Source organism: Triturus cristatus, chromosome 6 (genome assembly GCF_964204655.1).
Source record: "Triturus cristatus chromosome 6, aTriCri1.1, whole genome shotgun sequence".
Classification (NCBI taxonomy): Eukaryota; Metazoa; Chordata; class Amphibia; order Caudata; family Salamandridae; genus Triturus; species Triturus cristatus.
Genome location: NC_140589.1, coordinates 1,820,205,957 through 1,820,219,552, shown reverse-complemented (window position 1 = coordinate 1,820,219,552; position 13,596 = coordinate 1,820,205,957). Strand labels below are relative to the sequence as shown.

Below are 13,596 nucleotides of genomic sequence, written 5' to 3'. Positions count from 1 at the left end.
TCAGAAGGGGCAGGGAAATTACAAGGGCCAGAAGCAAGTGGCGAAGTGTCCCTTCAAACAGTCCTTTCGTGGAGGACGGGGGGGGGAAACAGTCATGGAAGGGGGGGCAAGCGATTTAACTCAAAGCAAAGCAAGGCAGACAGAGCGGCACCCTTCCTTCCCACCTTTCTGCCCCCTATCCCTCCCAGAGCCGATTGCCCAGCCACCCCCACAGCGCCTGACCTCACTGATTGTAAGTTTTCCGCAGTAAAGGGACCCTCACCAATTTGCATTGACGCCCTCACCCCCTTGCTCAGGGCGTACCCCAACGAAAAGGACAGCAAGATTTTGGCTGAGGGTTTCATAGATGGATTCAGGATCCCATACCAGGGGCCCCTAGTTGTCAGGGACGCAGAAAACCTGAGGTCAGCCAGGGAACTTCCGCATGTGGTGCATGAAAAAATCATGAAGGAGAGGGCTTTGGGGAGGGTGGCAGGGCCATTTCTTTCCCCCCCACTTGATAATTTTGTGGTGTCTCCCCTGGGGGTGGTCCCCAAAAAACAACCCGGGTCTTTCCGCCTCATACATCACTTATCTTACCCAGAAGGAAACTCAGTGAATCACTGGCTTGAGGATGGAAAATGTTCTGTGTCGTACTGTTCCTTTGACATGGCGGAAGACATGGTCAGAAGAGCAGGGAGGGGTGCATGGCTGGCTAAGGCTGACATAGAGTCGGCCTTCCGTCTGCTTCCAGTGCACCCTGATAGTCACCATCTGCTGGGCTTTAAGTGGCAGAGCACATTTTACTTTGACAAATGCATGCCGATGGGTTGCGCAGTTTACTGCACTTACTTTGAGGCATTTAGCAGTTTCCTACAGTGGGCACTCATTTGGTCATACAACACAAGGGGAGTCACGCATTATCTGGATGATTTCCTCTTCATAGGGAAAACAGGGACCCAGGACTGCAGCGTAGCACTTCATCATTTTCAGGAATTGTTACCGGGGGTCCGGCTCAGGTCCTCACTTTCCTGAACATCGAGTTGGACACGGTCAAGGGCGTGTCCAGGCTCCCTGCCGAGAAGGTGCAGGCTTTGCAGTCGGATATCCAGGCTCTCCTGGGCAAGGACAAAGCCCCCCTGGGTGTCATTCAGAGTCTGTTAGGGAAGCTAAACTTTGCATCCAGGGTAGTCCTGGCTGGCAGAGTCTTTGCAAGGAGACTAGCGAGGGCCACAGCCAATGTGCGAAAAAAGCATCACATGGTTAGACTAACGAAGGGTCTAAAGGAGGACCTCCTCATGTGGCATGAGTTTCGGCTGAGTTTTAATGGCACAGTCATCTGGAGATCCTCCTGGGCGGGTAGCCCAGACATTTGCCTGTTCACGGATGCGTAAGGCAGGGAGGGGTTCGGCGTCATAATGGACTGCGAATGGTGTGCTCAAAAATGGCCCAATGCTTGGCGCAGGAAGAACATAACAGCTAAAATAACAGTACTAGAACTCTTTCCAATTGTCATCGCACTACGTCTGTGGCCAGAGGCGTTGTCAGCCAGGAGGGTGGTATTCTGGTCTGATAACATGGAGGTGGTACAAGCCATCAATGGGCAGACAGCCAAATGCCCTCTGGTTCTGTGTCTGTTAAGGGAGCTGATCAGGGCCTGCATGCGCTGCAATGTGGAGTTTAGGGCACGCCACATTGAAGGGGTAAAGAATTTAGCGGCTGACGCTCTCTCTCGATTTTAGTGGCTCAGTTTACGGGAGGCCTGGCCACGAGCGAGATCGACGATGACCCCTTTCCCTGAGCAGCTATGGAGACTTCTGAGATGGAACAGCAGCTAAGAGCAATGGGTGAAAGTTCGCTCGCACCAGGGACCAGGAAAAGATACAGAAACCAGCCATCAACTTTTCATAACATTTCAATGACACTGGGCCAAGCCGCGCATCCCCTAGAGCAACGGGTTCAGGGTTTCGTACTCTGAGCAAAGTCAGGGGAAGAATCACTCGTGGGTGCGGGGTCATTTGTCAGGTGTAACCCATGACGCCAAATTAAGAGGTGAACAAGATCCCACCAAGTCCTTCCTGATCTCAGCAGCTTTAAAAGGGTGGGCGAGAGAAGAAGTCAGAGTACCCGACACCAGGGCTCCCATCGAGTTCCACACACTCCAGGCAATGCTAGACGTAGTAGAACAGGTCACCGTTTCACATTTTGAGGCTCGACGTTCTTTGGGGCATTACGAACTAGCGAATTGGTGGCTAGGGCAAAAAACGACCAGACAGGAGACGCATTAGGCAGCCACGACGTATGTGTGTCAGATATGCTGGTGATCCACCTCAGGAGGTCTAAAACTGACCAAGCTGGGAAGGGGAGGGACATAGTGCTAATGCCACTGGGTGACCCCAGATACTGCCCGTGGCGAGAGTCAAAGAGTACTTGGCTATCCGCCCTAAGGTCCCAGGTTACTTTCTGATACATGTGGATCAAGTGCCTCTCTCTAAATTTCAAATGGATAAGGTGATGGGAGCTTGCCTCGGGCGTGCAGGACTTTCCTGGCCCGGCAGGAGGTTTTCGAGTCTTTCGTTTAGGATTGGGGATGCTACTACAGCATTTAAGGCGGGCATGGGACAGGAAAGCATAAAGAAAGTGGGTCGCTGGGAATCCCGTTGCTTCAAAAGCTACATTCGTCCTTGAGTGGGACAGCTACTGGCAGAGTGTCATGCGCTCCCCCCCCCCCCCGCCACGACAAGGGACTGTTGTAATGCGTGTACAGTGGATTACAGTGACGGATTTTGCGTCCTGTATATATATGTGTGCAGCGAAGATGAACAGCATAACATGTAATGCTTTTGCATATACAAAAAGTATGAAATAAGTGTGTGAAAATTGCATCCATTTATTTTGCCAGGATTTCAAGTGTGGGTGATCGGCCACTCGTTCGTCGCCAGACTGGCCCAGTGGGCGGCGCTCAGGAAGTGGATGCAAGGTTTCCCTCATACTAACGTGGTCTGGTGGGGTTTCCCCGGCATGAGATGGTCCAGCCTGCTGAATAGGCTAGAACAGGGCCTGGCAGGGCGGGAAGGCTTTCCCAACATCTTGATAATACACCTGGGAGGCAACGATCTCACTTCCATGGACAGGGGTGCTCTCTTACAGGCCATGAACACTGACCTGGGGGAGATTAGCAAGCGCATGGGACAATGCGAGCTTTTTTGGTCCGAAATAGTGCCACGCTTGGCCTGGCACGGGGCTAAGTCCAACAAAGCCGTTGAACATTCACGCAAAAGGGTGAACAGTGCAATGCGCAAGTTCACAGACCAAAGAGGTCTTGGGTTTATCAGACATGAACTGATCCAAATGAAGGTGAGAGGCTATTTTGATGCCGATATGGTTCACTTGTCACAGGTTGGAATGGACCTGTTCCTCTTGGACATGCAAGAGACGCTGGAGGGAGCCGGGTGCAAGTAAATAAAGTGCTGTTGGTTGGTGGGGGGCTCGGTAGGCGACGGGGGCCGCCTCCAGAGCTGTGGAGGAGTTACAGGGCGATCTGGAAGCAGGCTGGGTACAGAAAATACCTCTGCAAGAGCACAATAGGGGTGCCAGAGCCAAACCCACAGGAGCCTCAGGAGAGGGTCCTGGAACAATGACGTCGGCGCACCGCTAGTCACTAGGGCGGTTGTGGGCCTGAACAACCGGGGGCTTGCCTTGCTACGCTCCGCCCTGAAAGGGGCGTGAGTAATAAGGGACCAATGTGTCACATGATCCAGTAAGGGGATCACCCCGATAAGGGTAGTGCTGGTTGGGGGTTTTTTCCACAGTGCTTGGCTCATCAGGCGGGCAGGGCAGCATAGGATAGTACGGCTGCCTGCCCTTGGATTGCCCGTAAGATAACCCACCGTATGTTGCATACTTTGTATGTAATAAACCTGCAGCAATATCTTTCTCCCAAACAAAAAATCGTGTGGTGTATTTATTCATGCATGCTTATTCTGCTGTGCTGTGGGTGGGGGTCTTGTGCCCATAATGGAACTATGCGGCTGCCCTCGGCCCCCGCAGGGGGCCACCTCAGAGGATGGCCACCCTTAGTTTCATTTGGGCTCCTCCCCCACCCACTTTCCTGCGGGACTCCAGGAGGAGTCCCCTTACAGGGCGCGTCAGACACGTCATGTCCGGCGCGCCAGGGGTTGGGGAGGGTTATTTAGGCCTCTCCCCTCCATTTTGGACCCTCTTTGCTGCCCTTTCACGCCATTACCCACCCTACCGCGTACCCGGCATGGGACAGGCAGGGGAATGGTGCAGGACGTTGTAATAATTTCTTTGTCGTTGCAGGAGGAGTTACAGGGTGATCTGGAAGCAGGCTGGGAACAGAAAATACCTCTGCCAGAGCACAATAGGGGTGCCAGAGCCAAACCCACAGGAGCCTCAGGAGAGGGTCCTGGAACAATGACGTCGGCGCCCCGCTAGTCACTAGGGCGGTTGTGGGCCTGAACAACCGGGGGCTTGCCTTGCTACGCTCCGCCCTGAAAGGGGCATGAGTAATAAGGGACCAATGTGTCACGTGATCCAGTAAGGGGATCACCCCGATAAGGGTAGTGCTGGTTGGGTTTTTTTTCCACAGTGCTTGGCTCATCAGGCGGGCAGGGCAGCATAGGTTAGTACGGCTGCCTGCCCTTGGATCGCCCGTAAGATAACCCACCGTATGTTGTATACTTTGTATGTAATAAACCTGCAGCAATATCTTTCTCCCAAACAAAAAATTGTGTGGTGTATTTATTCATGCATGCTTATTCTGCCGTGGTGTGGGTGGGGGTCTTGTGCCCATAATGGAACTAAGGTTTGATCACTTGTACGTGCAAGTTGATGCTGATGCATCCACCATCATGGAGAGGGTTGAAGGCTGGATTTCCATTGCAGTGGTTTGAACTGACAGAGATATGTTTTGAGCGTTCATTTCATTGAGCAACCCTGTGCCCTAAGACCCATACCGTCGATGCACCGGAAGTGCCTGGCCTCCGCTCTTTCTCATATTAAAGGTCAGTATGGTGGCTGCCCCTCTCAGGCCGCCCTTACCTGCCTCAATATGCCCTTTAGCACCCACCTCACATGGGGTTTGTAAGGGTTTTCCTTTTCTTCGCCTACCCTTTATGCCTGTACACATCTGTTCACATCAATTCAAGCTGATGATCCACACTTACGAAGAACTGCACAACCAAGGACCTGCCTACATCAACCATTGCATGAGCTTACACCATCCTACCAGACAAATGTGTCTACCTCTCTCTCACTCACCCATATCCCTCACAACCACTGAAGCAATAGTGGAGGACACTCCTTCTCCGACCTCCTTCTGCAGCGATGGACCACCACCTCTCTACTGGAATTCCGAAGAACACTTAAGACCTGGTTGTTCGATTGTGTCACCTGAACCATCATGGCTCTCAAGCACCTGGACACCCTCTCGGGTGATTAGTCACGCGATATAAATCTGCTAGTTGATTGATTTGTCTTTTACAGCCTAATGGAGGGATCGACGGGGTTCGAACCTGGGGAAATGGGGCCCATGTCCTGTCCTAACACTCCTTGAGCTATCTAATTTCTTTAATTTGCCGTGAGTTACGGCTCACAAGGCAGTGGGTATGGCGAGTAAGCCACAGTCGTCCCAGCTTCAAAACTTGCACTACACATGGCCTGTGGCCTATAGGCCAAGGCTGCATCCCGCAACCCATCGGTGTTGAACCAGGTCCATGCCGCAACAGCACTTGGAGTTAACAGGCACCTTCCTCAGTGATGTCCAAGACCAACCACCCTACTGTGCCCACCATCAATGCCATTCTATCATTCTCAAGCTCACTATGCCCTACATGGTTATCATCCTTACTTGGGTGTGGGGGTGGGAAAGTGTACATCGGGGCCTCGAATGGAATGCAGACTGGGCATCTGAACCCAGACCGTCTCACATTCTTTGGAACACAGTTTTTCCCGGAGTGCAGGAGGTGGAATTAAAATTACAGTATTTTTTTGGTTTGATTCGTCATTGTCCTTCGTAAATGCTGGCTTCTGATTCGTTAATAGGCTTGTTAGTTCCTCTTTAGTACCGCCTTGTCTTAATTAGTAACCTCCCATGAGGACTGGCCTTTTTACCTCTGTTGTTACACTGTATGTCTTATTTAGTCTGTAAGCACTATTTTCTTTAATAAGGTTCTCCTACCGCAGGCACGACATGCTTTCGTGCAACATTCAGCGCGGTATGCGCCCTTTCACTTTCCAAGCAGCCTGGGCCAATGGCGGCTGCTGCTTTGAACTGAAATAGGTCTGGCATTTACAAGAGTTTGAGTTATTGGTATAGTAAATGACAATGTCTTTATTTATGTGTTAATTCTCAAAACATATTAAAAGGCATTGTCATTTACAATGCCAATAGCTTAAACTCTCGCAAATGCGAGACATAGTGCATTTCAAATGCTTGTTCTTTAAGGAAACCGGGCTGCATTAAAAAAAAAAGATTGCTTTATTTAAAAACAAGCACAGACATGGTGGTCTGCTGAGCCCAGCAGGCCACCATCCCTGTGGTTTTGCGAATCCTAGAGGGGGGGCGCAAATTGCAACCTCCCTCATTAATATTCATGAGGTAGGTCATTTACGATCCCTTAGGAATCGCTAAAAGTGTTCAGCACACTTTCATGCATTCTGTTTTGCGATTCCCTAATTGCGAATTCTGTAGTGATACAGTCTTCAAGGGACAAACGCCACTTATTACTGCCTCTCGCTGCTCAGTGTACGGGGTGATGCTCCAGTTTGCACTCCAGTTTTAGTGATAAAAATAGTGAAACTTGGAAATCCGCGTGTGTGGGTATGTAGAAAGTGACAAGTAAGGTCCTTATAACTAGGATTAACATTTCCTTAAAACTTCACTTTTGTTTCTGAGAGGAGTATATATAACTAGTTGGTTTGCTAGTCCTGAGCAAAGCCGAACGACCCTATGTGGGCGATAAATAATGGCGAAACATGTCGACACAATAGGCAGTAAGGAGGGATTAAGGGGCACTAATCACTCCTACAGTCATCCCCATTTACAATCCTTTTTAATCCTGTCCATGGAGTCCATGAATAAAGACTGTTTAGGGCATACTTGAGACAGTTTTATCACTCCATCTTCATTGTTTTTCTGTATGTGTTTTACTGTGTGGATCCCAAAATTATTTGTTTGTACTGTCTTCCCCCTTCCCCTTGCTCCATCCCAGGCGTTGGTCTACGTAGGGATGTTGTAACAGCCCTATGATGAAGCATGCCGCTATAAGTGGGTGAGGGCATTTAAAAAAACTCTGGGCCTGATTCACAAAAGTAATCTGAGACAAAATCCTAACTTTACGACTTTCGGTATTTCCAAAGTGCATTTAGGAGCAGTAAAGTAAGGATTCCTAACTTTACTACTCCTAAATGGACTTTGTGAATACCGAAAGTCGTAAAGTTAGGATTTTGTCTCAGTTAAACTTAAGTTTTGGTAAACTTAAGACCACAACTTAAGTTTAACTGAGATAAAATCCTAACTTTACGACTTTCAGTATTCACAAAGGGAATTTAGGAGTAGTAAAGTTAGGATTCCTAACTTTACTACTCCTAAATGCACTTTGTGAATACCGAAAGTCATAAAGTAAGGATTTTGTCTCAGATTACTTTTGTGAATCGGGCCTTTTGAGTTTTTCCTAGGTGGGGTTTCTGCTCTTACAGAACACTCGCTTTTCCTCCTTCTTTTCTTTGTGTGGGTACCCCTGCATACTGCCTTGACCTACAACCAGGTGCATTGGATAACTCTGCACATGTGTGAGCAGCGGCGCGCACCAACCAGCCTCTACTGTTTGCCGTCAATATTAATCAATTATCAGATACTATTATTTACAGTAAACCTAAGCCGTCATTACCTCGGTGACTTTCAGCACTAATGAGCAGGGCACAGCACAGAAACACTGCTGCAATGAGAACTTTCATTCTGCAAGAAAATAAAAATAAATATGCATTCAATGGACAATTGAGAATCACTTTAAACAATGCCATGTAATATTTAATTCCTTACACTGAATTGATGGCAGTGTAAAAATGTAAGTGAAAAGCGGACAGTTTTACATCATCAATTGAATAATCAGAAGTTATAATTCCAGAGTAATTACCTGGATCCCATGAGCACTTGCGCACAGCCAATTGTATATGCTTTGCTAACCCTACAAGTATTGGATGAGCAGTGGCGGAGCAAAGGGGCCAAGGGCCCTAGTCCTAGCACAGAATATGGGCCTCCCATCCAGACCTGGCCAGTGTGCGACTCCCAATTGCTGTCTTGAAAATTGATTTCTGACAAACACTTTTTCCCTTCAAATAATAATGGCCTTTCTGCCACAACTTCAGATTGTCCTTTGCCACCTGTGCTTTCATTGTCTCCTGCCTCCACATGGACAGATACTACTTCCCACTCCGATGTACATACCCAGACACCACTAGTCTTCTCAAATGCTTAGTGTTCGAAATGGGGGTCTCTATATGGCAGGTTTGTACCCTGTCCAAGTAGGGACCATTCCTTCTAGTCAGGGTAAGGGGATTACACTTCCTAAATAATCCCTGCTCTCCCCCATTGTAGCTTGGCGCAAGCAGTCAGGCTTATCTCAGAGGCAGTGTGTAAAGCATCTGCACATAACACACAGAAATACAATGAAAACACTACAAAAGGACACCACACCAGTTATTGAAAAATAGCCAATATCTATCTGTGTAAAATAAACCCACTACAATAAAAATCCAACATACAGTAATAAAGCTACGAATATTGCAAAAATAGACTTGAAATACAGTCCTCTCTGTCTTGGGCTATCACTGCGTTGTGAACAAACAAATCCAACAGCACAGGCTGACGGCGAGGTCACAGGCCAGCTACAGTTTCAGGAAGGTCCGCAAACAGTACCTTGAAATTGCAGGGCATTGTGGACCTTGCAATGAGCTAGGAAGAGGCCGTGTTGCTGGCATTAGCAGGCTTCGGTCCCTGAGGTCAGTGCAGGATTTGTCGGGCACTCGAAGTCACACGTGTTACAGATCAAACTCCGTGAGGTTGAATTCAGGAGCACTGGCATCAATGGTGTCGGAGCTGCAATGTGAAGCGGGACGATTCGACGTGTGGGGCCCACAAGTCACAGTGCAGGCAGCGGCTTGGGGATAGCGCCCTCACCGTGGGTGAGACCAGCGCTGCTATGCGAAGCAGGTCCACCGTGGAGGGGTCCACAGGTCACGGAGCAGACATCGGTGGTGTCATTGCTGAAGCGATGTCATCGGTAGACCCAAGGTTGTGATGCGAAGCGGGGCGCTGCTACTTGCGGTGCCCACGGGTCGCGCTGCAAGCAGTGTCATTGGTTGATGTTGCTGGAGGAGAATGTTTGATTTATTCAGTATTCAGTCCATCATTTGTTGCCGTAGCACTTTTCACTCTAAGTGGGATGGTTATGCCCAGACGTGGGTCCCTTGCCCACTGTGCTACTGGATCCAAGCTAGCCTGGATGATTATGGGTGTTACTCCGAAACCGGTCCAAGGAGGCTTGCTTCGGGTCCAGGGAAGACCCAGCTTGGCAGTTCCAGCTGGACTGTTCCAATGAGGAGCAGAGTCAAGACTGATTTGCATATGTCTGGGTCCAAGCTGGGGTAGCCTAGTGAGCAAAAGAATGATGAATTTAACCCAGATCTCTTGACTGGGGGAGAATGTTTAATTTATTCAGCATTCTGTCCATCATTTGTTGTCCCAAGCACTTTTTGCTCTAAGTGTGATGGGTATGCCCAGACGTGGGTCCCTTGCTCAATGGTCCCAGGATGATTGTTTCCTCTCCAGAAGGATACGGCTTGGCAGTTTGGACTAGATTGTTTTCATGAGGAGCAGGGTCAAGACTGATTTGCACATGTCTGGGTCCAAACTGGGGTGGTGTAGTGAGCAAAAGAATGATGGATTTAACCCAGACTTCTTGACTGGGGGAGAATGTTTGATTTATTTAGCATTCCATCCATAAGTTGTTGCAGCAGCACTGTTACCCCAAAACCTGTCCCAGGGTGCTGGTTTCTGGTCCAGGGAGGACCTGGCTTGGAAGTTCGTGGGGGACTGTTCCAATGAGGAGAGGGGTCAAGACTGATTTGCATATGGCTTGGTCCAAACTGGGGTGGTGTAGTGCGCAAACGATGGATTTAACCCAGATCTCTTAACTGGTAGAGAATGTTTGATTTATTCAGCAAAGAGGCAGTACTCCTCCTGGCTGCTCTTGCAGCTCAGCTTCTTGGCAGGCCCCTCAGTCCAAAAAAGGTCCACAGTTCTGGGCTTTAAGGTCTAATACTTATAACCCATTTTCCCTTTGAAGTCTTTGGTCGGAAAGTCTCTCCTGCTCAGGAAAACCAGGTCTGTCCTCCCTGGTCCATCCTCACTACAGGGGGTGGAGACAGGGTTGTGCAAGGCAGCCACATCCTATTCAGGTGTCAGTGACTACTCCTCCCATAACTCTATCCCAGGAAGGCCCATCAGCACATGCAGGGCACACCTCAGCTCCCTTTGTGTGAGTCTCTGGAGCGAATGCACAAACAAGCCCCTGCGAGTCAAAAAACAGATTTTTATTCCACAGGCTTGCAGAGACACAGGATGGTTAAGCAAGAAAATACCTACATTCTAAAAGTGCCATTTTCAAACAAGCAATTTAAAAAACATCTTCACAAAAATGTGTCTTTTCGAATTGTGAGTTCAGGGATCCCAAATTCCCACTTTCTATCATCTTTCTATGGAAATATACATTTGAAAGATGTTTCAAGGCAGACCCCGAATTAACCTATGGTAGAGATAGCCTCACAACAGTGAAAAACAAAATGCACAGGATTTCACTATTAGGACACGTAAAAACACACCACTATATGCCCTACCTTTTAAATACACCACACCCTGCCCATGGGTCTTTCTTAGGCCTACCTTAGGGGTGACATATGTAATAAAATGGAAGGATTAGGCCAAGCAATTGGGTGCACTTGCCAGGTCAACATGGCAGTAAAACACTGCAAGCGCAGACACTGCAGTGGCAGGTCTGGGCCACATTTGAAAGGCTACTTGTGTGGGTGGCACAATCAGTGCTGCAGGCCCACCAGTAGCATTTCAATTACAGGCCCTGGGCACACACAGTGCACTTTACTAGGGACATACCAGTAAATCAAATATGCCAATCATGGAGACCAATCATAACATAGTTTACAGTAGCAGCACTTGCACCTAAGCACGGAATAGCAGTGGAAAAGTGTGCAGAGACACTAAACCTGCAAAAACTAAGTGCAGCATACCAATCAAAAACAGGAGGTCAGAAAGCAGAAAGACAGAGGAAATACACCAAAAGATGCCAGTTCTAGGGAGAGGATGCAGCCTTACGGCTAGAGCGGATGACCTCGAAGCTGGGGAACTGGTTCGAGTCTTGGCAACGACGCTCCAGATCCTGTGATTTTGGGCAAATCATGTAATCTCCCCTTGCCTAACGAAATTAATGTGTCCTTGGGTAACGAAACTGTTGCTCATGTAAAGCGCTCTGATTCCTGATGTCTTCCAGTCTAGTTTGCGCTATATAAAACTCTAAAAAAAAAACAAATAACGTCCTCTCCAGCTGAAAGTAGTGAGAACTACCCACCCACCTGGGAGCTCTCCTCACTAAGGTGGAAGAACCTGGACAGACCATCAGCGTTTTCGTGTTATGTGGCAGGGCGGTGTTCCAATGTAAAGTCTGTTCCCTGTAGGGAGATGGACCACCTCAACAGTTTTGCGTTCTCAACCCTCATCTGCATTAATCACCTAAGGGGCCAGTGGTCTGTCTGAACCCGGAAGTGAGTCCCAAACAAGTAGGATCTTAGCCTCTTCAGTGCCTAGACCACAGCAAAAGCTTCTCCCTCAATTGCACTCCACCTCTGTTACCTGGGGAGTATTCCCCTGCTAAGGAAGACTACAGGCTAGCCTAGGCCTCTTCCTTCAGTTGTGAGAGCACAGCTCCTACATCATGCTCTGTAGCATCTTTCAACATGACAAATTCTTTGGAGAAGTCTGGTGGCTTGAGCACTGGCGCCGTGCACATGACTGCCTTCAGGGCATCAAAAGAAGTCAGACAGGCATCAGCCCAGATCACTTTCCTTGGCTGCTTCCTGGAAGTCAGCTCAGTCAAGTGGGCAACACTGGTGCCAAAGCCCATGACAGATCTCCAATAATAACCAGTGAGATCTAAAAATGCTTTCACCTCTGTCTGGGCCTTGGGGAGCTCCCAAACCAGAATGGTGTCAGTCTTAGGTAGTAGGGGCCCCACCTGGCCGCTTCCTACCTGGTGCCCTAAGTACAGGACAGACCCATGTCCTATCTGGCACTTACTGGCCTTGATAGTGATGCCTGTCTTCTGCAGAACCTTCAACACTTCCCAGAAGTGGTGCAAGAAATCTTCGCAGCTGGAACTGAGCACTGCAATGTCGTCCAGGTTGGCGGGAGGTTCGCTCTCCTCTTCCACCCCATCATCTGTTGCCAAAATCATGCTTACTTCAGACCTCTCAAAGTGAGGTTTTAGGCGGTAAACATGGAGGACCCTCAAAGGGTTCCTTGGAGTCTGCAAGTTCAGCAGATATGTGACATCACTTTTGCGTTCCACTACCTCAATAGGCCCAGTCTACTTGTCCTGAAAAGCCAAGGTTTCACTAGGGCCATAACCCACACTTTTTTAGGCAGGTTGAAACTCAACAAGAGTGCATTCTGGTTATACCGGTTCTTCATTTCTACCCAGCTGGCTTCTAGGTTCACCTGAGCGAGTATCCTGAAGTGCGCAGTCTGGTTTCTAAAGGCCAGCATGTAGCTAAATACATCCTATGGGGGTTTCCTGGGAGCGGTCTCTCAACCTTCTTTCACCAGACTGAGAGGTCCTCTCACATTGTGCCCATACAGTAATAGGGACTGAACCCTGATAACGTCTGTGGTACCTACCTGTAAGCAAAGAGAAGGCATGGCAAGAGGATGTCCCAATTATGCCTCTTGGGGTTGGTCAGACCCTTGATAATGCCTTTCAGAGTTTGGTTGTCATATACTTGGATATGAAATTGGTACACTGGTCAGATACCACCTTTCTGGGGAACCCGACGTGGCAGAAGATCCCCATCAATGCCCGGCTCACCACGGGTACTGTTGTTGTCCTGAGAAGGATAGACTCTGGGTACTGGGTGGCATGGTCCAACAAGACAAGGATGTATCTGTTGCCCATGGCTGTCTTGGGGGCCAGAGGCCCTCTCAAAGGGGTGCCTTCAACTGGAAAAGGTTGGAGAGGAGGCTTACACTTCCTCTCACTCTTATCAGTTGCCTGGCAAGTTTGGCAAGACCTACATGTGCATCAGACTGCATTCTCCTTTGGGGCTAAAAGAAGTGGGCGACAAGCCTGTCAAATGTTTTGTCCAGAGCCAGTAGGAAGGTCCTGAAGTGCTGGGGTGCCACCAGCGCATGAGCTGACCCTAGGCTCAGCGACCTTGGTCTCGCGCTATAGGAGACCATTTACCCAGTAGATCCAGTGTGATCCAGACTGATCAAGAGCTTCCTGGTTTGCATCCTGCTGCTGCAAA

At 49.0% G+C, this 13,596-nt stretch overlaps 1 protein-coding gene across 2 annotated transcripts in view; it reads right to left on the bottom strand.

The window, feature by feature from the left end:
- LOC146822089 (fucolectin-like) overlaps window positions 1-13,596 on the bottom strand; it is a 98,977-nt gene that overhangs the window by 62,510 nt on the left and 22,871 nt on the right. For both annotated transcript variants that reach the window (XM_085613184.1, XM_085613185.1), the window contains exon 2: window positions 7,893-7,960. In XM_085613184.1, the coding sequence (XP_085469310.1) occupies window positions 7,893-7,960 (68 nt within the window). The remainder of the gene's footprint in view (window positions 1-7,892; window positions 7,961-13,596) is intronic.